Below are 26,146 nucleotides of genomic sequence, written 5' to 3' on the forward strand. Positions count from 1 at the left end.
CTCTGTGTGTGTCTCTGTGTGTGTGTGTGTGTCTCTGTGTGTGTGTGTGTGTGTCTCTGTGTGTGTCTGTGTCTGTGTGTGTGTGTGTCTCTGTGTGTGTGTGTCTGTGTCTCTGTGTGTGTGTGTGTCTCTGTGTCTCTCTGTGTGTGTGTCTGTCTGTGTGTGTGTCTCTCTGTGTGTGTGTCTCTCTGTGTGTGTGTGTCTGTGTGTGTGTGTCTGTGTGTGTGTGTCTCTGTGTGTGTGTGTGTGTCTGTGTCTCTCTGTGTGTGTGTCTCTCTGTGTGTGTGTCTCTCTGTGTGTGTGTCTCTGTGTGTGTCTCTCTCTGTGTGTGTGTGTCTGTGTCTCTCTGTGTGTGTCTGTGTCTCTGTGTGTGTGTGTCTCTGTGTGTGTGTGTCTCTGTGTCTCTTTGTCTCTCTGCCTGTGTGTGTCTCTGTGTGTGTGTCTCTGTGTGTGTGTCTCTGTGTGTGTGTGTTGTATCCAGTCCTGCAGTTCTTGTATATCACCGTTTCCGGTTGTAGATTATTTCTGCACGAGAGCGGTAATGTGTGGCGCGCGCGAGCCCGTGTCTCCGCTACATACCTCGACTATTTTCGCGCACTGTGTTCCTTTTCCGGCTCCGGGTCCGCCCAGGACGAACACAACCTGCGGGTTCATGGCGGGGACAATCCTCGGCACTTCCTTACAGAGGCTGCGGAGCGCTCCGGCGATCATACACACACCGCCGCGCGCTCGGAAGGTCGCGGATCAATGAGTTGGCCGGTGAGTAGGAAGTGGCGCTCGAGGCTGCTTCCTCTTCCGCTGTGACGCCAGCGCGGCCAATCAGCGACATCTGGGCGTGACCTGGTGTTGGCACAAACCACGCCCTGCGCCGTGAACGCGCACGCTTGCTGCTGCTGCGAGTCCGTGCGCGCGCCCTGAATAAGCATCAGCACTGAGCGCGTGAACAGCGGCCGCTGTGTGTTCCGACCCGCGCGCGGCGATGCGCTGCTTCACCTCCGCGTGCAGGAGGATTACTACCGCGCGCGCTCCTGCCGCCCTCACTCAGCGCGCGCGCCTGGCCTCATCAGGACCCCTCGGGCCCTCAGCACCTCCGCACTGACATGACGGCGGGGCCCCGGGGGCCGCACACACCGGCACGGCGGGGGACCGGAAACGCTCAGCATCCCGACCGCGGCGCGCGCGCGCACACGGGGACAAACGCCAAGGGCAGTGCGGCACTGCTGCGCGCGAGGAGGGGAGCTGCATTTCACCCGCTTCTCTCTCTCTCTCTCTCTCTCTCTCCCTCCATCTTCCTTATTCCCTTCATTTCTGTCGCTTCTTCCCTCCACAGTGGATCAAACGCGCGCGACAGACAGACAGCCCTGTCCTCCACTCTGGTTGCTTGGTAACCCGCGGTGGGTGGCGCTCGCGACCTGTCTCACAGGACGGATGAATAGAATTTAAGCAAATTCTCTCTCTATCATTTTTACCACCATCATCATCATCATTATTATTATTATTATTATTATTATTACTGCAAAGTCTAAGTGTTAATTAAGTCATTTCTCTCATTATCACTTCCTTATCGATTCTGCTCTTTGGTTACCATAGAAACAGCGTCAATTATCTCTGCTAGCGACCCAGTGAACTCGCGATCCATGCCGTATTTCTATAAACTAATCAACGATTAAATAATTTTCCTCTTAACCGTCTTTGAACTCTCAGTATTTTTTCTTTTTAGTAATTCGGACTGGCTCGGTGATCGAATTCCGCAACTTCAGGGAAAGCTAGCTAGCAGTGAGCTAGCTTATCTTAGCTTAGCTGCACCAGGCTAGCTATTTTTAAACGTTCTTTCTGTGTGTCAGGAAGAAATGGCTATACGTGTAATACATCATGAAGAAACTGATATTATTATTAAACAAACCTGTGTAATTTTAATCACACCGCATAAAAATTACCTCAGAAATAGGAGCGTAGCGGCAAAGCTCATTTTGTAGCCTGACAACAGGTCACTGTGTGTGTGTGGCTGTACGCTACAGGACACATGATTAGCAATGCGTTAAGCGTTTTCCAGGCCGCATTACCGTACTATTAAGTTGCTAAAGGACTTGAACATATGAGTGTACGGTTCCAAGCTGTCTTGTTCCTGCCGTTGCTCCTCGCACTCACGCTCTGTGTAGGTGGGGCTATGGGCTGCCTCCAGAGCGTGGTGTGTAAGCCGCGCGTGCGGCGCGAGAACATTGTGGTGTACGAGGTGTCGGCTTCGATCGACCGGAGTCCCACCGTGGTGGAGGAGAACTCGCCCATCGTGCTGCGCTACCGGACACCCTACTTCCGCGCCTCGGCTGGGGTCGTCATGCCACCTGTGCCTAGGAACGAGACGTGGACGGTGGGCTGGATTCAGGCCTGTACGCAGATGGAGTTCTACAACACGTACGGAGACGCCGGCGCGTGAGTAACCATAACCGCAGTGACCCGAAACAGCATCACTCCACAATAGTAATAATTTAACGTACCATTTTGACATGCACCGAAATACTAATTGGTGTTTCCAAACACTACTCCGCACCGAAAAAACCAAACAAACACTAAGAACAGGGTGTTTATTAAGAGTTTGTAACTGTAACACTGTGATGAAACATTCCGCTGTTGTAGTTCAGCGTGTGCTCACCAGGGGGTGCTGTGGTGCAGTGCGGTATTGTAGGAGTCTCATGGCCCTTTTCCACTACCCTTTTTCAGCTCACTTCAGCCCGACATGGCTCGCGTTTCGACTATCCAAAAACAGCACGACTCAGCTCGCTTCAGCCCTGCTTAGCCCCCAAAACTCGCACCGTTTTGGAGTGGGGCTGAAGCGAGCCAAACCGAGCTGAGTGAGGCTAGGGGCGTGAGCAGACACTCCCCTGCGCGCTGATTGGTGAGGAGGAGTGTCCACACACGCCCCACAAGCACGCTGGGATCTGTAAACACCGTAAACCCGGAAGAAGGAGAATTACGAATTACGAGAATTATGAAGCCTTATGTGTCTCGCCTCATCTATACGCTCTTGCCAGTATCTGTTGGCGTTGTCGGTGACAACAAGCCACAGCACCAAGACCAGCAACACTAACGACTCCATTTTTATTGTTTACTATCCGGGTCGTGAGACTACCGCTTAAAAGATCACTGATGTCACTGTTTGCGCTGCTTAACGACATCACGTGACGTCCACCCACTTTCGCTAACTCCACCCAATGTGTCCACCCACTTCCAGCCAGCACGGTTCAGCGCGGTTGTAGTCGAAATGCAACTCCAACAGCCCCACTCAGCTCGACTCAGCCCAACTCAGCACGGCACGGCTCAGCCGCGTTGGTAGTGGAAAAGCGGCATCAGTGTCTCGTCGCACACTTGGATAGCTGATGTGTGAGTAATGGAAGTGTCTCATGTGTAGGAGAGTAAAAAGGAAGGGGACAAAAACTAAAAACATCATCACCACGTACTCCAAGTTTAGAAACGGGATTCTATAAAATAATGTGTTGAATTTAAACAGTTTTAAAATAACCACCACACATGCAACATTTAGAAATCTGGCTTCCAAATGTAGCTTCATCTCCTTTGATCTGCTCCAGTTTTGTCCCTCTGTCACATTCGTAGAAGCTGATTTTTAAAAAGTTGCCCTGAAACTGTCTTTTATTTACTTTCTCCAATAAAAATATACGAACGAACAAACAATCCTCCTTTTATTTCTCCATCCCTTCGCCTTCTGTGTCTGCATCCTCGTAACCTTTGAACATTTGCTCCTATCGCAGGTCGAGCTGGGAGCTACCGGAGCTGCGCGAGGGCCGCGTGAAGGCCATCAGCGACTCGGATGGCGTCAGCTACCCGTGGTACGGCAACACGACCGAAACGGTGACCATCACGGGTCCGACGTCCAAGCCCTCACGCCTCACTGTCAGCATGAACGACAACTTCTACCCGAGCGTGACGTGGGCGGTGCCCGTGGGCGAGAGCGGCGTCCCAGCACTCACTCGTGTCACTCGTGACCAGAGCTTCATCACGTGGTTGGTGGCAATGAACACTGTGACGCGTGAGAAGATCCTGCTACAGACGGTCCGGTGGCGCATGCGGGTCGACATCGCCGTCGATCTCATGAGGCCGCTGGGCTCCCGCGCCACTTTGGTCAGCCAGACGCACCAGGAACAGCCGCTCATCCTCACCAATAACGAGCCCATTCCGCCAAACGCACTGGCGCGCCCCAACGCCAACGACGCGCAGGTGTTAATGTGGAGGCCGAGGAGGGGGCCGCCGCTGGTCGTCATCCCTTCCAAATAGAACGGCTAGTCAAAATCACTGTGCAACGTGGCAAAAACGCATCCACAGGCAGGAGCACGACGTCACAGGAAAAATACGTCTGTGCACGAGCAGTGGATCACAAGAAACGAAGACATGGGTTCTTCAAGCGATGGACTGATCGGAGAGATGAATCCCGAGTCTGTCAGTTACGTCAGACTGTTGGAAGAAGCTCCTCAGGACGGGATCGCGACTGATACGGACTGCATCGTGCACGAGTGAGTCATGTGACATGAAACGGGGCACTGAACGACACCAACGTCGAGGAGTCATATTCGGAAAACAAGCTTCAGATCCTTCACGCCGCTTTAGAGGGTGCTAGCAGAGACACTTAGCACAAGAGAGGTGTAGCATGATTAGCGATGTCCCACTCACACACAAACATGGTAGGAGTGCGTTTCGGTCCTCCTGCCCGATCCACAAAGAGTCTCCCTTCACTCCTGCTCGCTCAGGTGCTGCACTGTAGGCAGTTTTCCATATTCGAACACACTCCATCTGTCCTCCTTCCCGTCCCCCATCTGTCCTCTGTCCTCTCACGCCAAACACTCTTCAGGTCCTTACAGCGTTAAATTTTCCATCACGTAAACCTTCTGCACCCAAACATAACCAAGTATTGTTAATCCCCCCCAACGCGCACGCACACACGACTGTCAGCTAAAGGAAATGCAGGCAGTTGAAATGAAAATGCTTTCAAAAGTTAGTCAGCATGCATTTAGATTCTCCATCAGTCTCTCGTTATCTATCTATCTATCTATCTATCTATCTATCTATCTATCTATCTATCTATCTATCTATCTATCTATCTATCTATTATTCTCCACTTAGCTAACAGTTTAAATTCCTAACCCTTTAACCCTTTCAAACCTACAAAGTGATCAGGCCAAAAAAAAAAAAAAAAAAAGTGTGTTTCCGGTAACATGAAATACTAAAATAAGGTCGGTAGGTAGGAAAGTTTTTTTTTTCTTAATTTTTTTTTATTTTGTTCAAAAAAATTAACACAAGTAAACATCTTACAAAATAGTATTTTGGCACAGAATCCTTTATACCACACATCATAATAAAAGTGTTTTAAATCTTTAAACGAATAAAAAAAAATATCGCGAGAGTTCGAGTTATGATCTACGGAAGCGATATTTCATGATATTTTCATGTAATAACGTGAAAACACCTTATCAAGAAATAACGTGAAAATAACGTCCTAGGCTAGGCTACTTCCATTAAAAGCAGACGGCCTCGCCTAGCCTACCGTAGAACTTGGGTCGAGCAAAAACATGGCTGAATCCTGAATGACTCCTATTTGTATAAATAGGGGACTACATAGGCGGCAAAATGTAGTGTTTTTCCCTGCCATGGAAGTGCACTTGTATACTGAAAAGGAAGCAATTTGCATTACAGCCTTGAACGAAGATTCAAAATGGCGGCTCGGCTCAGTTTTCCTTCCTCCTTCAGTATACAAGTGCGCTTCCATGTTTATGCAGGAGGGCTGATAGAAGTGGCGAAACATTTTACTTTTTATCGTTTCTTTCACAACTTGAATGCATTGAAACAAAAAATTATGACAAACTAACGCCGCTTACACTAAAATATCGAGGGAAATTTGTAATAAAAACTTTACGGTCGGCAATTTCGACGCGGAAATTCTCGATCGGTCGGGTTACCGGAAACACACTATTTTTTTTATTTGGCCTCATGTGACTGTAAATCTCTCACACATGCACACAGTGTTGTATCGAACCAGGATGTTCTACACCAGCAGCATATGTGGACATCAGACCTGAAAATCAGTTCCATCTCCAATGAAAAATAAACCAGTTTCCTGAAATACAGGTATAAAGAAATTAAAGCGAAGGACGGTTTCTCGAAGATCAAAACACTCGATGCCTCCGCAGCTGATTTCACTTCGAATAGCGCTTCTTCGTATCCATATCAAGTCTATGCAATGGCTACACACGTGCTAGCTAACTGTGGAAAAGAAGAAGAAGCCTCCCACTCCGAGCATGGAAAGTTCTTTAAGCGATGGAGGAGATTCACTTTTCTTGCATGCCAATAGTTTTATTGGAAACAAACTGATGCGTTTGTGTCATGTCTGTTGAAGGTTGATGAGCTCTTCAGGTTGGCTTTGAATAAAAACAACAACAGTGACGACGAGCATCTGGAAAGCAACAGAGTCTTGCTTTTATTACAGTACCTGAGGGAAACTGAGCATCTTTAGACAGATGATAAATACAGATACAGGAAGCCATGCCAAGTCCTCCATTGATCATTTAATGTAAACCTTAAGTGAGAGAGAAGTTTATAAATCAGGGACGGTCAGTAATCTAATGCATCGAGCCTGTAATACCGCACAGTCTTGCCTCGATGCCGTCCTCCAGCCGGAAACCGGTTCACATTAGCGTAATACTATACATCATCATACTCATATATCATCATCATCACACCCCTGATCTTCAGACACTCTCGTCTTCCTCCTTCTTCTCCTCCTCCTTCTTCTTCTTCTTGTCTGGTCTTCAGTGCCGGGTCTCCGCAGGCAGCTCCATCGTGTTGACACCACGTCCCTCGTCCTAGGGTTTGCCCAGGTTCACGATGGATTTCCAGTCGTACCCATACAGAAACGTCGCTATGATGACCAGCACGGCACCCACAAAGAACAAACTGTTGGAGAGGGAAGGAAAAAAAAAAAAAGTTTTGCACATTTTTAATTCTGGAAATGGTGCGCTAGATCTTAAGAAGTTAATTAAAAAGTATAAGAAATACAGCACACAGAGTGACTTGAACCTCCTGCCACCTCATTCTTATAAAGAACTAGCGAACTATTAGCTATAGCTTCTGTAGCGAGTTTACCACAAAATGCAAAAAAGTTGAACGATTTCTGAATTACTTTTTTCAGACTGGGCGATTCAAGTGGGCGGGACTAGATTTGGTACAACGCTACAGAGAAGAACCAATCCGAATTAGCAGCCTGTTTACGCAACATCACTCTTTACCCCAACCACAGGAAATAAATAAATAACCTCCTTTCCTGCTAACTCTGTTTTGCGTGTAAGCAAAACTGCATTTTTCACAAATGTTTATATACACGTTGTTTTAGTTTAGCGGTAATTTATCGAAACTATTACAATACCAATTCCAAAAAAGTTGGGACGCTGTGTGAACTGTATGTGATGATTTGCAAAATCATGGAAACCCTATAGTTCACTGAAAGTAGTACAAAGACAACTAATCAAGTGTTGAAACTGAGAAATTTTTGGCTTTTTTGAAAAACAGATGCTCATTTTGAATTTGATGTCAGCAACACGGTTCAGAAAAGTTGGGACGGGCAACAAAAGACTAAAAAAGTGGTGTAATGCTGAAAAAACCACTAATTTGGTTAAATGGGAACAGGTCTGTAAGATGAAGAGCATCCCAGAGAGGCGGAGTCTCTCAGAAGTAAAGATGGGGCGTGGTTCACCGCTCTGTGAAAGACTGCGTGGGGAAACAGTGCAACAATTTAAGAATAACGTTCCTCAATGTAAAACTGCAAAGAATTTGAGGATCACATCATCTATGGTCCATAATATCATTAAAAGATTCAGAGAATCTGGAGAAATCTCTGTATGCAAGAGACAAGGCTGAAAACTGACATTGGATGCCTGTGATCTTCAGGCCCTCAGGAGACACTGCATTAAAAGCAGACATGTGTCTGTAGTGGAAATCACTGTATGGGCTCAGGAACACTTCAGAAAACCATCGTCTGTGAAAACACTTCATTACTGCATCCACAAACGCAAGTTAAAACCAGATATAAACAATATCCAGAAACCCCGCCCCCTTCTCTGGGCCCGAGCTCTTTTATGATGGACTGAGGCGAAGTGGAAAACTGTCCCGAGGTCTGACGAATCAAAAGTAGAAATTCTTTTTAGAAATCATGGGCACCACGTCCTCCAGGCTAAAGAGGAGAGGGACCATCCGGCTTGTTATGAGTGCACAGCTCAAAAGCATTCAGCATCTGTGATGGTATGAGAGGGCATTAGTGCACATGACATGGGGAGCTTGTACATCTGGGAAGGCTCTGTAGTAAAAGAGTTGGGGTGCTAAACTGGCCTGCTACAGTCCAGACCGGTCTCCCATTTAAAACATTTGGCGCATTATGAAGCACAAAATACGACAAAGGAGACCCCGAACTGTTGAGCAACTGAAATTGTATATCAGCAAGAACGGGACAACATTTCTCTTTCAAAACAACAGCAGTTGGTTTAGAGTGTTGTTAAAAGTAGCGGTGATGCAACACAGTGGTAAACACGCCCCTGTCCCAACTTTTTTGAAACTTCTTGTTGACATCAGATTCAAAATGAGCAGATATTTTTAAAACTAAACAAATAAAATTTCTCAGTTTCAACATTTGATATGTTGTCTTTGTACTATTTTCAATAAAATATAGGCTTTCCATGATTTGCAAATCATCACAGTCTGTTTTTATTTACAGTTTACACAGCGTCCCAACTTTTTTGGAATTGGGGTCGTATGCTCATGGGGACATTGAAAAGCCAAGACTACAGTTTGACAGTGTTTTTCAATTTTATATCATGAAATCTCATGACACAGATTTCGTAACAGCTCCAGGATCGAGTGGATTATCGGGAAAGAAAAAAGGTCATCTTATGCTCGAGGTCAGAACTGTGTAACTAACTTACTCCAAGCCTGAAGTGAGGATGCATGAGATACCTGGTAGGATTAAAGTCCTGCAGCCAGAAGTAAGAGATGAGGGTGGATAAGATGATGGAGCCAGATGTGGCAAAGCTCTTCAGGATGTTGTCTGCGTACTTGATAACCGCCGCGACAATCAAGCCCCCCATCGCCTAGAGTCCAAAACAAAGGTGGGTTAAACCAATCAGCAAGTCAAGACATTAGGAGGTGGGGAGAAAAAAAAAAATCCACCTGTAGAATCACTACAGCCCAGGTCATGTTGTTATAACCCTGTAAAATTCCATTCTCCAGGACTTTATCTCGATCCTGAGCAAACACTCCAATTAATCCAAAGATTATACCAAACAAACCTGCAGGGAGAAACAAAAGAACGACCGAGTCCATGGGTTGAGTAAGTGTTTTCCTGAAAAATACTTTCAGGAGCAAAGCAAACAAAGCAAAAACGCAACCACTTCCAAGAAACGTACCCAGCTGAATGTTGCGGATCCAGATGCTCTGCTTGGTCTCTTTGAGGATCTTCTCAAAGTAAACACCAGCAAAGCCACTGGAGAAGCAGGCAAACAGCACGGCGAGCACGCCGATTAACTGCGAACCCACAACCATCTCCTCCTTCTTAGAGCTGGAGGGAAACTGTGATGGCCACTGAGGAGAAACAGAAAGGTAGAAGATCATGTGTTGCACCGTTTAGCCGTGACCGTGCACGAGTAGTTGTGTCGTCCTTGTGTATACAGACATTTTTTGCTTATCTGTTTGCAAAGTTAGGTGTGTGTTTACACATTATGCGTACGAGCCATGGTTCCTCATTCTTGCGATCCTACAAGGACATGGCGTCATCACCGTTCCTTTCTTTATAGAGGAGCTTCAGGAAGTTGCAGAGTGACATTTGGTGGGGTTTTTTTTCTAAACCTCTCAGCTTACAGGACAGGTGTTAGTGGCCTGTTAGTCAGACAATAGGAGGGGACTTTCATCATGTGATGTCTAACTTTAACTGTGGTGACATACACATCCATCCATCCATCCATCCATCCATTATCTGTAGCCGCTTTATCCTGTTCTACAGGGTCGCAGGCGAGCTGGAGCCTATCCCAGCTGACTACGGGCGAAAGGCGGGGTTCACCCTGGACAAGTCGTCAGGTCATCACAGGGCTAACACATAGACACAGACAACCATTCACACTCACATTCACACCTACGCTCAATTTAGAGTCACCAGTTAACCTAACCTGCATGTCTTTGGACTGTGGGGGAAACCGGAGCACCCGGAGGAAACCCATACGGACACGAGGAGAACATGCAAACTCCACACAGAAAGGCCCTCGCCGGCCCCGGGGCTCGAACCCGGACCTTCTTGCTGTGAGGCGACAGTGCTAACCACTACACCACCGTGCCGCCTGGTGACATACAGTTGATAAGAAAATCAAATAAGTACAAGAATCTTGATTTAAGGTTAGGTTAAGATTGAGATGTAGCACAGATTAAGGTTTTTGAAAGAAACCAATATGGGATGTTAATCGAGATCCTGCCTAGGGGACACGTTTCCTGGTGCGATTTTCTACAACACAGTGGTGAAGGTACGGAGGAGGGAAAAAAAAAAAGAAGCAACGTTTACATTGAAAACATGAAAGTTCACGACAACTTTGAAAGCTGAATGAATAAGTCATATATAAATAAATAAACAAACAAAAACAGCCACAGCTTGTTATTACCTGTACGAAAGCGATGCCCATCATTAGAAGGAGTAACGAGAACCACTGGAAGATGCCAAGTCTCCTCCCGAGCATCAACATGGAGAACAGAGCGGTGGTGAGGATCTTCAGCTGATACGTAACCTGGAAAACAAATGCCCCAGTCAGGACGAGACTTCCCACTCAACAGCTCACTCCTTCACTCAACTGGGCGTGTCCATGCTCGTTAGATTGGATTCAGGGAAATTTCTGGTTCACCTGGTACGTAGCTGCATCCAGGTTGGACAGAGCGATGTAGAGCAGGTTGTTCTGCAGCGTGTAGATGCCTGATGGGACCATCAGCTTCATCGTATCGAAGGGTTTGTGAATGATCTCCTCCTGCAGCACCCGATTCAGGCCTTGAACACTAAAATCTAAAGAACACAACAAAACAAATCAGCACGACAGGAACGGTGGCGATCCAGTGTGAGGAAACACCTTGATAAGAAAAAAAAAATAATAATGGAGTATTAGTAATGTGGTGGTGCAGGAAACTAAAAGAAACAAACCCCGAAATTATAATTCGAGTCGGTTCTCAAAACTACAGCCAGAAAAAAAAAAAAAAAAACACTTCATGAAAACAGGACTGTTCGAATATTAAAATCACATTCTTTCAAAAAATTATTTTTATTAAAACGTTTCACTCACAGAACATACTTTTATTAAAAAAAATTGTATATGACCTTAGATTCCCTACAGGGGTGCGATGAAGAAAGATTATCTTCTCATCTTGGACATTATGAGTGACATGTGATACAGTGCCTTGCAAAAGTATTCACCCCCCTTGGTGTTTGTCCCGTTTTGTCGCATTACAAGCTGGAATTAAAATGGATTTTTGGAGGGTTAGCACCATTTAAAAGGTGAAATTGTTTTATTGTGACACAAACAATAATTAAGATGAAAAAACAGAAATTTGGAGTGTCCATAGGTATTAACCCCCCCCCCAAAGTCAATACTTTGTAGAGCCACCTTTTGCTGCAATTACAGCTCCAAGTCTCTTGGAGTATGTCTCTATTAGCTTAGCACATCTAGCCAGTGGGATTTTTGCCCATTCCTCAAGGCAAAACTGCTCCAACTCCTTCAAGTTAGACGGGTTGCGTTGGTGTACAGCAATCTTCAAGTTACGCCACAGATTCTCAATTGGATTGAGGTCTGGGCTTTGATTAGGCCATTCCAAGACATTTAAATGTTTCCCTTTAAACCACTCCAGTGTAGCTTTAGCAGGATGTTCAGGGTCATTGTCCTGCTGGAACGTGAACCTTCGTCCCAGTCTCAAACCTCTGGCCGACTCAAACAGGTTTTCCTCCAGAATCGCCCTGTATTTAGTACCATCCATCTTTCCTTCAGTCCTGACCAGCTTTCCTGTCCCTGCAGATGAAAAACATCCCCACAGCATGATGCTGTCACCACCATGCTTCACTGTAGGGATGGTGTTCTCAGGGTGTTGGGTTTGCGCCACACATGGCGTTTCCCATGATGGCCAAAGAGATCAATTTTAGTCTCATTTGACCAGAGAATCTTCTTCCATGTGTTTGGGGAGTCTGACACATGCTGTTGGGCAAACTCTGAACATGCTTTCTAAAGCAATGGCTTTTTTCTGGCCACTCTTCCATAAAGCCCCGGCCACTCTGTGGACTGTACGGCTTAAAGTGGTCCTATGGACAGATACTCCCATCTCCGCTGTGGATCTCTGCAGCTCCTTCAGTGTTATCTTTGGTGTCTTTGTTGCATCTCTGATTAATGCCCTCCTTGCCCGGTCTGTGAGTTTTGGTGGGCGGGGCCTTCTCGTCAGTTTTTTAATGGTGCCCTATTCTTTCCATTTTGCTATAATGGATTTAATGGTGCTCTGTGGGATATTCAAAGCTTGGGATATTTTTTATAACCCAACCCTGATCTATACTTCTCCACAACTTTGTCTCTGACCTGTTTGGAGGCTCCTTGGTTCTCATGTTGCTTGCTTAGTAGTGTTGCCGAGTCAGGATCCTTCCAGAACAGGTTGATTCATACAGACATCATGTGACACTTTGATTGCACACAGGTGGATCTTAATCAACTAATTATGTGACTTCTGAAGTGAATTGGTTGGAGCAGCTCTTATTTAGAGGTTTCATACGAAAGGGGGTGAATACTTATGCACACTCCAGATTTCTCTTTCCTCCCCCCATCTTAATTATCGTTTGTGTCACAATAAAAACAACAAGTTGCACTTTTAAAGTGGTCGGCATGTTGTGTAAATCAAATGGTGCTAACCCTCCAAAAATCCATTTTAATTCCAGCTTGTAATGCGACAAAACAGGACAAACACCAAGGAGGGGTGAATACTTTTGCAAGACACTTTTTTAAAAACTTTTATATATTTAATTTTTTAAGGCATTTTTGGTCTACAGCATTTCTTTACATGTGCCTAAGACTTTTGCACAGGACTGTGATTCCTCAGAAAACTATCGTCACATCACTCCGCCCTCATTTCTACTTCTTGAATTACTGAGGTTTGGATGGAATCCTTTCAGTAAATATAACTTTGATTGAAGTGGTGTGTGAGTTCTACCGGTAGAACAAACCTCCCTCTGGGTCTGCTTCACTCTGAGAAGAAGAAGAAGTGGATCCAGATGGATTGTTTAAAAAAACAGGACAGACGGAGACTCACTGTTGATTCTGAAGACGAGCAGAGTGCAGGTGATGATCTTGAGGATCTCGGAGAACACGACGGCCGATGAGGCGAGGTATCGTGGCCCGTCGGACTGCAGAGTGCGCGAGTAGCGCATGGTCAGGACCAGCGAGGTGGTCTGGAGCACCAAAACCCCGAGAGAAACGTACTTCAGACGCTTCCCCACAGACACCTGGGAGATGCTGGAGACCTCATCGATGCTGACTGGAGCGGACTTGGTGGAGGAGAGAGATGGGTGAAACACGCACACAATCCATAATTATTCACCTCCAACCCAAACCATGATAACAGCCTGGGTGTGACTAGCAAACAGCACTGTCCAGTCCTACATTCTGATTGGTCAGAAGGTCTTGATTAACTTTCTCTAACCGCACCTTTGACAGTAGTACAGGTTTGTTTAGGGAATGACCGTTTATCGCTGCTATAACAGCAAAAACAGGACATTAAAAGCAACTATAAAGGGATAAAAATAAAAGAATAATATGTTGTCGTCGTCATCATTTTTACAACAGAGACCTAAATCATTCATCTCAGAGAATCATGTGGTCTTTCTCCGACGCAGTCATGACGTATAAACTTACAGAAACGGACACTCTGAGAACGAGTGGCAGCTTAAAGCTCCGTGTCGTGTCCAGTAACGTGAGCCGATAGGATGGCGTTTCATCTTTAGTTCTACATCGCAGTGTTTTGGTATTTTTTTTCCCTTCTCTTCTCTCCTTTCACTTGAGGAAAGCTGAAAGGCTTACCTGCTCCTGTCCTTTCAGCATGGTCTCACTCGTGCCCAGAGTTTCTCGTTTCCTTCTCGCCCCAGACGTCTGAATTACATTCCACTCAGCCCTGAAGACAAAACACACGTTTAGTCAAAACACACCTGTTTAGTCTGTCCGTCATGGTTCAGTAGAACACGTTTTTCACACTAGCTAAACGTCTTTACACTCCCTACATACTGTAATTTGTTGTTTAGCTCCATTGTTTCACAGTGAAAAGTCATCTGTTTAACAGCTACAAATATCTATCTACAGTGGTGCTTGAAAGTTTGTGAACCCTTTAGAATTTTCTATATTTCTGCATAAATATGACCTAAAACATCATCGAATTTTCACACAAGTCCTAAAAGTAGATAAAGAGAACCCAGTTAAACAAATGAGACAAAAATATGGAAAATGATCCAATATTACATATCTGTCAGTGGCAAAAGTATGTGAACCTCTAGGATTAGCAGTTAATTTGAAGGTAAAATTAGAGTCAGATGTTTTCAATCAATGGGATGACAATCAGGTGTGAGTGGGCACCCTGTTTTATTTAAAGAACAGGGATCTATCAAAGTCTGATCTTCACAACACATGTTTGTGGAAGTGTATCATGGCACGAACAAAGGAGGTTTCTGAGGCCCTCAGAAAAAGCGTTGTTGATGCTCATCAGGCTGGAAAAGGTTACAAAACCATCTCTAAAGAGTTTGGGTTCCACCAATCCACAGTCAGACAGATTGTGTACAAATGGAGGAAATTCAAGACCATTGTTACCCTTCCCAGGAGTGGTCGACCAACAAAGATCACTCCAAGAGCAAGGCGTGTAATAGTCGGCGAGGTCACAAAGGACCCCAGGGTAACTTCTAAGCAACTGAAGGCCTCTCTCACATTGGCTAATGTTAATGTTCATGAGTCCACCATCAGGAGAACACTGAACAACAATGGTGTGCACGGCAGGGTTGCAAGGAGAAAGCCACTGCTCTCCAAAAAGAACATTGCTGCTCATCTGCAGTTTGCTAAAGATCATGTGGACAAGCCAGAAGGCTATTGGAAGAATGTTTTGTGGATGGATGAGACCAAAATAGAACTTCTGGTTTAAATGAGAAGCGTTATGCTTGGAGAAAGGAAAACACTGCATTCCAGCATAAGAACCTTATCCCATCTGTGAAACATGGTGGTGGTAGTATCATGGTTTGGGCCTGTTTTGCTGCATCTGGGCCAGGATGGCTTGCCATCGGTGATGGAACAATGAATTCTGAATTATACCAGCGAATTCTAAAGGAAAATGTTAGGACATCTGTCCATGAACTGAATCTCAAGAGAAGGTGGGTCATGCAGCAAGACGACGACCCTAAGCACACAAGTCGTTCTACCAAAGAATGGTTAAAGAAGAATAAAGTGAATATTTTGGAATGGCCAAGTCAAAGTCCTGACTTTAATCCAATGGAAATGTTGTGGAAGGACTTGAAGCAAGCAGTTCATGTGAGGAAACCCACCAACATCCCAGAGTTGAAGCTGTTCTGTATGGAGGAACGGGCTAAAATTCCTCCAAGCCGGTGTGCAGGACTGATCAACAGTTACCGCAAACGTTTAGTTGCAGTTATTGCTGCACAAGGGGGTCACACCAGATACTGAAAGCAAAGTGTCACATACTTTTGCCACTCACAGATATGTAATATTGGATCATTTTCCTCAATAAATAAATGACCAAGCATAATATTTTTGTCTCATTTGTTTAACTGGGTTCTCTTTATCTACTTTTAGGACTTGTGTGAAAATCTGATGATGTTTTAGGTCATATTTATGCAGAAATATAGAAAATTCTAAAGGGTTCACAAACTTTCAAGCACCACGCTATCTATCTATCTATCTATCTATCTATCTATCTATCTATCTATCTATCTATCTCTCACAGGATCCAGCTTTCACCAGAGCTTCACCGCGATATCTTTTCATTCATTCATTTCTCAAATCATATTAATCATTCTCTCGTCATAAAAATCGTACAAATTTGCATTCGACTCGTCGCGTCTCCTTTTGGTCACAAACTTGACGTTCTTTACAGTAGTATAACGAGTGACGCATTTTAACAGCACCACATTCAGGATAATGAATCTGATCCAAAGATTTACCCAAATTCACTTTTTACTTCATTGTTCACATGATGTGTGTTACGGATAATAAAATGCAGTAAGAAGACGCTCCTGAGAAGGATGGCTTTGTTAAATAATAAAAATCAATTCAGACGTGAGCTAACAGAAAGAAAACATGACCTCATTCCATCTTAACAAAAAAAGGATTAGAAATGTATTCCATTTCCCAATTCAAGTCAAACCCTCGTGGTTACCAGAGGACACGCCCCCCACTGTATAAGTGAGAGGCCGAAGGCTACAGAAACGGAGATCGGCGCCGCACCCATACACCTCAAAGAGTTGGTTAGTACTGGGACAGGAGGCTGCCTGGGAAGACCAGGTTCTGGTGTGAGAGGGACTTTGACTTGACTCGACTCCCCCCCCCAAAGATGTTGACTTGTTGATGTTCCTCAACTCCAAGAGGAATAGAATATATAGAGGATATTACACGGTTACGCAAAGATATGAAGTTTATCTTCGAGTGGCGAACGGATAGGCATAAAAACATTTAACACGAGAAGATAAACTTAATATCTTCACACCACCGTGTAATGTTCTTTATATTATATGGACACATCCACAAAAAATGCGCAAGTTAACCAAATGCACTTTAATTTTGAACCGGTTCACCATTTTCACAACGCAGCAGGAAAACACTGGGAGCGACATCATCAGAGTAAAATGGTTTAATTATTATCCATACAGGACACTTTTTCAATGGAATAAAAATGTTCTAGCGGGTTTCATTCATTTGGTTTGATAGCATGTAATATTGTTAGCATATCGCTTATCCTACGTGTATTATGTCACTCTACCCAATGGAGAATGAGCGTTGAATATGGTTTACAATATTGCATGGTTGTCAAGACAACATGACGTCACACGTCGGAGACGTAAAACTTCCACGCTAGCACGCGACTGTAACAATTTGTAAACAAACATGGTTGCTTCGTTAAATACGGAAGATTTTGAGAGAATTTTGAAAGAAAAAGTCACGTTGAACACCCGAAAGGAATGTGTATGTATACAGTAATAATGGCTTTTTTTTTTCATGGTCCATCAGATATATTCCATTCAGCTCCTCGTCTTCGACTCGTTCAGTATCATGCTCACTGAATGGAATACACAGCGCCCTCCGCAATTATTGGCACCCCTCGTTAAGATATGTTCTTAGGCTTCTAATAATTTTTTTTTAAATAATATAGGACAACAACGCAAAAAAAGAGAAAAATCCAACCTTTAATTCAAGTGCATTTATTCAGTGGGAAAAAAATCCCACATTAAGAAATAATTATTTTACATGAAATCATGCGTGCCACAATTATTGGCACCCCTGATGTTAATACTTTGTACAACTCCCTTTTGCCAACAAGACAGCACTTAATCTTCTAGAACATTTCACAAGATGGGAGAATACAGAGAGAGGGATCTCCGACCATTCCTCTTTGCACAATCTCTCTAAATCATCCAGAGTCCTGGGTCCTCTCCTATGCACTCTCCTCTTCAGCTCACCCCACAGGTTTTCAATTGGGTTGAGGTCTGGGGACTGAGATGGCCATGGAAGGAGCTTGATTTTATGTCTGGTGAACCATTTTTGTGTAGATTTGGCCACATGTTTAGGGTCATTATCTTGCTAAAAGACCCAGTGATGGCCCATCTTCAGCTTTCGGGCAGAGGCCACCAGATTTTGATTTGAAATGTCCTGGTATTTCAAAGAGTTCATGATGCCATGCACCCTAACAAGGTTCCCGGGGCCTTTGGAAGAGAAACAGGCCCACAGCATCACCGATCCTCCCACATACTTCACAGTGGGCATGAGGTGCTTTTCCGCATACTCATCTTTTGTGATGTATTAGAGTGTTTGTTACCAAAAAGCTCTATCTTGGTCTCATCTGACCAAAGCACACGGTCCCAGTTGAAGTCCCAGTACTGCTTAGCGAACTCCAGACATTTACATTTATGCTTGTAAGTGAGAAAAGGCTTTTTCCGTGCATGTCTCCTAAACAGCTTATTGGCATGTAGATAGCGCCTGATGGTTGTTATGGAGACTTTGTGACCCCAAGATGCTACTCTTTGATGCAATTCTCTAACAGTGAGCTTTGGAGAACTTTTTACTTCTCTTACCATCCTCCTCACTGGCAAGATAAACTTGCATCCTCGTCCAGGCTTGTTTGCCACTGTTCCAGTCGTTTTAAACTTCTTGATGATTCCTCCAACTGTAGATACGGGCCGGTGTAGGCGAGCGGCTATTTTCTTGTAGCCATTGCCTGACTTATGAAGGTCGACACACATCTGCCTTACTCAAACGGTGTGTTCTCTTGTCTTTCCCATGTTGAAGAGTGGATAAGAGAAATAGGCCTCTGTGTCGCATCATATTTATACCCCAGGGAAACAGGATGTGATGAATTACTAATTAAAGGTTCCTACTGTAGATACTCTGATCAACTTTATAAACTACAGTAGAAGTGACAGAAATGTTTCAATTACATTTTTATTTTCCAGGAATTGTTATGGGTGCCAATAATTGTGGAACAGGTGATTTTATGAAAAATATTTCTTAGTCAAGGATTTTTTTTTTTAAATTCACTTGAGTTAAGGGTTACATTTTTCTACAATTTTCAGTGTGAGATTATGCTTCTGCAATAAAAGTTGAATTTATTTTAAGCCTTTTAACACATCTTAACCAGGGGTGCCAATAATTGTGGAGGGCGCTGTACCTACTTAGTACTGCTGTTATATTTCGAGTAATTTTCTTTGGTGGAATGTAATATTGTAGGTGATGTCAAATAGAACTTTGTGTAATTTTTATGAACTATTTAATATTAATCCATTTTATTTGCAAAATTTACATCAATAATTCTGGTATTACTGATGCAATGTATATTAAATAATTAAGTTTATAGTTCAGGCATTCTCTTTCGGAGATAATTGTTTACTTGACTGGACATATAGTCCTTTTTAATTCAGTTGTTTTCTCTGGGATCTAAAGTTTCTTTTTAATCAGAACATGCTTATTTGATGCAGTGTGATAAATATGCCTATTACAATCGGAGTGTATAATGTGGAATAAAACAATCGGTGCTGTGGATTATATATTGGAATTTTTTCTCGTGTATAAGGGCTCATGGGTGTATGTCAGGGAAAAGTACAGATTTTGTAAGGGCATGGGGAACTAAATGTTGGCTGGCGTTGAGTGGTCTATCAGATATATTCCATTCAGCGAGCATGATACTGAACGAGTCGAAGACGAGTAGCTGAACGGAATATATCTGATAGACCATGAAAAAAAGCCAGCCATTATTATTATACATACACACTCTCTTCATATCAGCATTCTCGAAAGCCGACCCTAGCATACCCGTGACTCGGTGCTGTTAGCGCGGCAGTACCGTACAGTCACCGTCTAGCTGGTGTAGTGGTAGCGCAGGCTAATGTTAGAGCAGTCAAGCAGAATATTATTATTTTCCGTGTGTAATTTACTGAGTTCGTTTTAAAATCAACAGCGACACACAACGAAGCAAACCTGGCGGCCATGTTCATTTACAAATTGTCACAGTCACTTGCTAACATGAAAGTTTTACACCTCTGATGTGTCTCTTTTCCAGTTTTTCGATGTCCGTTGGTATGTTTTTCTCTTGTAAATATGCGTGAAGAATATCTAATGAAGTTCTGGTAGCCTTTCAGGTGTTCAGGTCTTTAGTTTCAGTTTATTTATTTAGTGCTTAAACCTAGCACTAGATTCGCCTCGTCTTCTCTCTTTCCCAGCCGACAAAAACGATTGTGCGCATGCGCAGCAGAAAAGTTTCGTCGCTGGATCCTCACATCAGCGCCGATGTGTGACGTCGTGTTGGCTTGACAAGGTGCAATATGATAATGTTGCATGCCATCAATAAACCCACTAGAAGGGAATCAAATATGTTTTTATTCCATGGAAAAAGTGTCCCGTATGTGTAATAATTCCCAATAAAAACACTCGTGTCTATAGACCAGGGGTGTTCAAATTGATCCATAAAGGGCCGTGTGGCTGCAGGTTTTCATTCCAGCCATGCAGCAGCACACCTGACTTGGCTCATTCGATCAACTGAACTGTCTTCACACAGTCAAATACTTGCAGCCACACCCACCCTTGATTAAAGGGTGGGTGTCAGTTGATTGAATAAGCCAAATCAGGGTGCTGCTGCATGGCTGGAATGAAAATCTGCAGCCACACGGCCCTTTATGGATCAATTTGAACACCCCTGCTATAGACTATAAACCCCAAAACGCACAAAGTGGGCAGGACTCGTAGGTGGAAACGAAGGTTTTATGAACAAGTCCCATCAGTTCGATTGGTAGTGAGGATTGTGTGTCTCAAATTTGGTGAACAGGGGTCAAACAGGGGTACAGTAGGAGTCAAGTTCTGTCCCCCAACTAAGATGCAATCTACACTAACGCTCCCCCTCCAGGATTCATTATTGGACTTCAAGGTCACCATGTGTACATTTTTAGGGCACGTACATGTTCCCTAGCAGTCAGTGACAGGCTGGTGTACCCTGAAAGGAACTTCGAAAATGTTCTTGGTTTTCTGAGAGCGCATCAAAACAATGGAGTCGCAGGGTCAAGTGATTGGACCCCGAATTAAGAAAATGAAAGATGTCTTTCATTACAGGGTCATTAATCATGTCTGTGGCGGTGAGTCACGGCACGCGGCTACAAACAAGAAACGTCTGATCTGTGCTATCGAGTTGTCAGATAATTACCAAATATGATAATTCTCTCATGGCGGCACGGTGGTGTAGTGGTTAGCGCTGTCACCTCACAGCAAGAAGGTCCGGGTTCGAGCCCCGTGGCCGGCGAGGGCCTTTCTGTGTGGAGTTTGCATGTTCTCCCCGTGTCCGCGTGGGTTTCCTCCGGGTGCTCCGGTTTCCCCCACAGTCCAAAGACATGCAGGTTAGGTTAACTGGTGACTCTAAATTGAGCGTAGGTGTGAATGTGAGTGTGAATGGTTGTCTGTGTCTATGTGTCAGCCCTGTGATGACCTGGCGACTTGTCCAGGGTGTACCCCGCCTTTCACCCGTAGTCAGCTGGGATAGGCTCCAGCTCGCCTGCGAACCTGTAGAACAGGCTACAGATAATGAGATGAGAATATTTCTCATTATCTGTCATTCAGTAATTAAGTATTTCGTTATTTCTAAGCCTGAAAGGCAGGCTGTCACTTCATGATGCATGGAAATTTGTATGTTTCAGATTCGTCTGTTTTTTTTAATTTTTTTTAAATTCTGCCTTTGCTAAATTCTTCAATCACCAAAAGCAAATTCCCCATGCATGAGAACAGACTCAGCAATAAACTCGATTCCGATTCAAGATGTTTAAATTTGGAGACGTTCAAGCAAAATTCAACTTACCGCACACGAAAGAGACACCGCGTTTTCTCGGTGAAATTTTTAAACAGACGTTCCAACAGTTCGCAGTAGCTTCTTCTGGCCAAAAAAATAAATCTACTGTAGAAATCGTTTAGTCTCTGTGTGGGAAGGTTGACACTAAAATATTGTAATCAGGTCCGAGTCGGTACAGAAGACTCGGAGAAACTGCTTCTATTGGACCAGTTGAACTTTTTAAGGAAGATGTACAGTTTCATGTTGGAGATCACCACTGCAGAAAGACCGAGAGAATATTAGAGCATGATGTTTGACATTTGGAACAGATCCAAAACAGAATGAAGGTTCAACACTTACCATCATCGTGATACAAGAAGCATCATCCAAATATTTCAATAGCTTTTACTCTACACCAAAAAAAAACCCCACAACCCAAGTGTAACTCCGTGCCTGTGAGTCGCGTGCAAAAAGGAGAAGCAGAATGACAAACTGTTCAAGCTGCACCTTCAAGTGAGCCAGTACTATTCACTCCACCCACTTAAATACCACCAAGCTTTAAAGAACACAGCGAGAGGAGGCACCGCTCAGTCCTGATCGGCCTGTCTGTCCATGTGTGTGTGAACTCTTCTTAGCAGTCATAAAAGACATTTGATATTTATTTACATAGCAGTACCTGTTACGTTTATATTAAACGAGGGCCGAGAGGACACTCCATTCCAGATTGTGCTTAACTGCTCTGGTGGATTTGTTGCTTTTGATGCTGCGAATGTGGAAGAACAAGCTCCCAACTGGTGTTGAGAAGAGAAGAGGAGGAAAGAGTGCACACTATGAGCACACTAGCTGCCTTATGCTGCTTTTTGGAAGGGGGAGGAAAGTAGACAATCCCTCTCTGTATGCATGTGTGTGTGAGAGAGAGAGAGACAGGGTGTATACGGTGGAGAATTTAAGAGTTGAGAAAGTGTTTTCCAGCCACACACCCCGACCCTGCCACATGCACATACTGAAACGTTCTGTATCTGTATTACGCAGAAGAACCTGCACCAAGTGGAAGGAACAACATACATCGTGTGTGTGTGCACGCTCACGTTGGCCACGTCCCGTTTGTCAAATATGTTTACACACCAGCACAGAATCCCGTCATGTAACGAGTCATAGTGAACTTGGCATGTGCTTCTAGATAGTCTGGCACACCTATAATTCCAACACAAACATTTTATCCAAATAGAGCAGCAGCTGCAGTTATCAACACCTTTCCAGACTTACAAAGAACTTTTTTTTTTTTTTTAACAAAGGTGAGTTTCAGTTCCAACAGTTATTATTGGTTAATTAATCAACCGGAAGACACACACCCACCACGCCCTTTGATCTTGTCGTCTGATGACACAGCTCGTTACCTGAGATGGAATTTTTTTCAGCACGATCAGCAATTTTTCAGAAAACCCGGACGTTATCATCGCAGGTAAGCATGGTGGAAAGATGTTTTTACTCATCAAAGTCAAGTGATCACTTTCCACTAACGGTGTCCACCATTATCGACACGCTGTGGAATTAAGTGACATCTACAAATGTTATGGATCGATCTTTGTGTCACATTGTTGAAGTCGATGACGTACTGAAATATTCAGATTTTTCTCTTCCATTCAGAATTTTTTTTTTTTTGCAGTTTGTTGTAAATATCTACCACATATTACAATATCAGTAGACATTTTATATTTTGGTTCGAGGAGTATTTTGGTGCGACCTTTGACCTGGAGTTATCGGTAAACTACAAAACGAGAAATTAATACAAACAACAACGAACGATTAACAAAATGTGATCTACGAAAAAACGAGAAATTAATACAAACAACAACGAACGATGAACAAAATGTGATCTACGAAAATACGTAAAGTGGAACAGAAAGATTTTCTGACGCAGGTTAAACATTAGAATTACTTCCTCATTTACGTAAACACCGAATATCTACCACATATTACAATATCAGTAGACATTTTATATTTTGGTTCGAGGAGTATTTTGGTGCGACCTTTGACCTGGAGTTATCGGTAAACTACAAAACGAGAAATTAATACAAACAACAACGAACGATTAACAAAATGTGATCTACGAAAAAACGAGAAATTAATACAAACAACAACGAACGATGAACAAAATGTGATCTACGAAAATACGTAAAGTGGAACAGAAAGATTTTCTGACACAGGTTAAACATTAGAATTACTTTCTCATTTACGTAAACACCGACATCTGTATTTTGGCCTAAATACAGTGGTATGCAAAAGTTTGGGCACCCCTGGTCAAAATTGCTGTTACTGTGAACAGTTAAGCAAGTTGAAGATGAAATGATCTCCAAAAGGTGTAAAGTTAAAGAAGACTCATTCCCTTAATATTTTAAGCAAAACAATTTTTTATATGACAAAAAAGGAAAAGGGCCCAAAGCAAAAAAGTTTGGGCACCCTGCGTGGTTAGTACCTAGTAACACCCCCTTTGGCAAGTAGCTTGTGAACACTTCTTGTAGCCAGCTAATAATCTTTCAGTTCTTACCTGGAGGATTTTCACACGTTCGTCCTTGCAAAAGGCTTCCAGTTCTACAAGTTTCCTGGGCTGTCTTGCATGCGCTGCTCTTTTGAGATCAATCCACAGATTTTCAATGATGTTTAGGTCAGGGGACTGTGAGGGCCCGGGCAAAACCTTCAGCTTGGGCCTCTTGAGGTATTCCATTGTAAATTTTGAGGTGTGTTTTGGATCATCGTCTTATTGTAGGACTTCAACTTTCTTACAGATGGGGTGATGTTTGTTTCCAGAATTTGCTGGTATTTATTCGAATCCATGCTTCCCTCGACCAATGAAATGTGCCCTGTGCTACTGGCTGCAACACAACCTCAAAGCATGATCGATCCACACCCATGCTTCAGAGTTGGAGAGGTGTTCTTTTCCTGGAGTTTGGCACCCTTTTTTCTCCAAACATACCTTTGCACATTGTGGCCAAAAAGTTCTATTTTGATTTCATCAGTCCACAGGACTTGTTTCCAAAATGTATCAGGCTTATTCAGATGTTTGTTTGCAAACTTCAGACGCTGAATTTTGTGGCTTGGACGCAGGAACGGTTTTCTTCTGATGACTCTTCCATGAAGGTCATATTTGTTCAGGTGTCGCTGCATAGTAGAACAGTGCACCACCACTCCAGGGTCTGCTAAATCTTTCTGAAGGGCTTTTGCAGTCAAACAGGGGTTTTTATTTGCCTTTCTAGCAATCCAACGAGCAGTTCTTTCAGAAAGTTTTCTTCATCTTCCAGACCTCACCTTGATCTCCACTGTTTCTGTTAACTGCCATTTCTTAACATTACGATCTGAGGAAACAGCTACCTGAAAACACTTTGCTACGTTCTTGTAGCCTTCTCCTGCTTTGGGAGCATTGATTATTTTATTATTCAGAATGCGAGGGAGTTGCTTACACTGAAAAAAGTAACCTATAGAATTTACCCAATAAATCTGAGGTAACAATTTGCATTGACTTGTTTGGGGTAGATTTAATTCCATACATTGAGTATAAAATAACTGAAATAAAAAGCTATGAAATACTTAAATAAATTGGGTAAAATTTACCTCACATTTATGTATCTATTCAACAGCTACTTTCTCACTGAAATTGGGTAAAATTATCTCTTCTTTGCTAGTAGGTAATACCTGATAATTACTAATCAAAGGTAATTAATATCAGTTAGTAACCATCACTTATTCGGAGAAGGTAAGATGTACCCTCCCCCCCAAAAAAAGACTTTCAGATGGTTCAATGTTTTTAATCCATAAAATCATCAAAAAAAACCAAACACAGAATAAAGTGCAGTACAACAGCTTCACACAACATTTCAAGTAATGAACCTGTTTTATAACTCACTAACTAACAGTGTCAAATGTTGTTTCTGGATAATTGGCTAATGCAAACAACACTTTCAGCCAGAGAGAGGAAGATGGCAGTCCGAGAGTTCCCTGTCCCGCTCACTCAAACGCACGGTCTGACGCATGCACAATTTGGAGCGCAGGACTCACGGCTTTGGGGTATATTTTATCGTATTTTTCCATGTAACGGTTGTTACTCTTAACGAATAGGTAGCATATGTATAATTTACCCATTACTTTATAATTCCTTGGCTGACTGCAATAATCGGGTAAATTTTATATGGTTTGCATAGATTATATTTACCACTCTCCAAAATCACTTCTTACAGTGTACAGGAGCCCATGGCTGTTGATTTTAGGGACAAGTTTGAGGAGTCAAGGAATTTATACAGCTTTGAAATCTGCATCATCTGACCTTTCCTAACGAAGAATTTGAACAAGCCACAGCTCAATCAGCTAATTAAGGTCTGGAACCTTGGTAAAAGTTACCCGAGAACTCAAATGTATTGGGGTGCCCAAATTTCTGCATGGTGTTCCTTTTCTTTTTTCACTCTCCAATTGTACAAAACAAAAATAATACACACATCCTGCATAAAACGCTGAAAATAAATGTCTCGTCTTTACCTTT

General features: G+C 43.4%; 3 protein-coding genes across 4 annotated transcripts in view; 1 reads left to right on the forward strand and 2 right to left on the reverse strand.

The window, feature by feature from the left end:
• cmpk (cytidylate kinase) overlaps positions 1-790 on the reverse strand; it is a 29,657-nt gene extending 28,867 nt beyond the window's left edge. The window contains exon 1 of the mRNA XM_060927936.1: positions 580-790. Coding sequence (XP_060783919.1) covers positions 580-711 — 132 coding nt within the window. The 5' untranslated portion in view covers positions 712-790. The remainder of the gene's footprint in view (positions 1-579) is intronic.
• Positions 791-1,780: 990 nt separating this feature from the next.
• Positions 1,781-4,422, forward strand: fam78ba (family with sequence similarity 78 member Ba). The gene is made up of 2 exons (XM_060927923.1): positions 1,781-2,430; positions 3,765-4,422. Exons 1-2 carry the CDS (start codon positions 2,096-2,098, stop codon positions 4,285-4,287), a joined length of 858 nt encoding a protein of 285 aa, XP_060783906.1. The 5' UTR covers positions 1,781-2,095; the 3' UTR covers positions 4,288-4,422.
• A 2,034-nt stretch (positions 4,423-6,456) lies between these two features.
• slc35a3b (solute carrier family 35 member A3b) lies at positions 6,457-22,147 on the reverse strand. Of its 2 annotated transcripts, XM_060927951.1 has the most exons (10): positions 21,976-22,145; positions 21,646-21,892; positions 14,127-14,217; positions 13,360-13,594; positions 10,932-11,086; positions 10,695-10,817; positions 9,456-9,630; positions 9,220-9,338; positions 9,007-9,140; positions 6,457-6,957 (listed from the first exon to the last, which is right to left on the reverse strand). In XM_060927951.1, exons 3-10 carry the CDS (start codon positions 14,145-14,147, stop codon positions 6,867-6,869), a joined length of 1,053 nt encoding a protein of 350 aa, XP_060783934.1. In that variant the 5' UTR covers positions 14,148-14,217; positions 21,646-21,892; positions 21,976-22,145; the 3' UTR covers positions 6,457-6,866. The 2 variants fall into 2 exon arrangements, with proteins under 2 accessions (XP_060783934.1, XP_060783943.1); XM_060927960.1 differs by lacking the exon at positions 9,220-9,338 and having other exon boundaries at positions 6,869-6,957; positions 21,976-22,147.
• Between the last annotated feature and the right edge of the window lie 3,999 nt (positions 22,148-26,146).

The sequence above is a fragment of the Neoarius graeffei genome, chromosome 1 (genome assembly GCF_027579695.1).
Source record: "Neoarius graeffei isolate fNeoGra1 chromosome 1, fNeoGra1.pri, whole genome shotgun sequence".
Lineage (NCBI taxonomy): Eukaryota > Metazoa > Chordata > Actinopteri > Siluriformes > Ariidae > Neoarius > Neoarius graeffei.

Bases quoted from the DNA above. Each gene is read 5' to 3' on its own strand.
- fam78ba (XM_060927923.1), top strand. From the start codon at position 2,096: ATGAGTGTACGGTTCCAAGCTGTCTTGTTCCTGCCGTTGCTCCTCGCA. The intron at 2,431-3,764 runs GTGAGTAACCAT...CTCCTATCGCAG, and splicing joins ACGTACGGAGACGCCGGCGC to GTCGAGCTGGGAGCTACCGG.
- slc35a3b (XM_060927951.1), bottom strand. From the start codon at position 14,147: ATGCTGAAAGGACAGGAGCAG. The intron at 9,339-9,455 runs GTACGTTTCTTG...TTCTCCCTGCAG, and splicing joins GATCCGCAACATTCAGCTGG to GTTTGTTTGGTATAATCTTT. The intron at 6,958-9,006 runs GTATCTCATGCA...CCTCTCCAACAG, and splicing joins CAGGACTTTAATCCTACCAG to TTTGTTCTTTGTGGGTGCCG.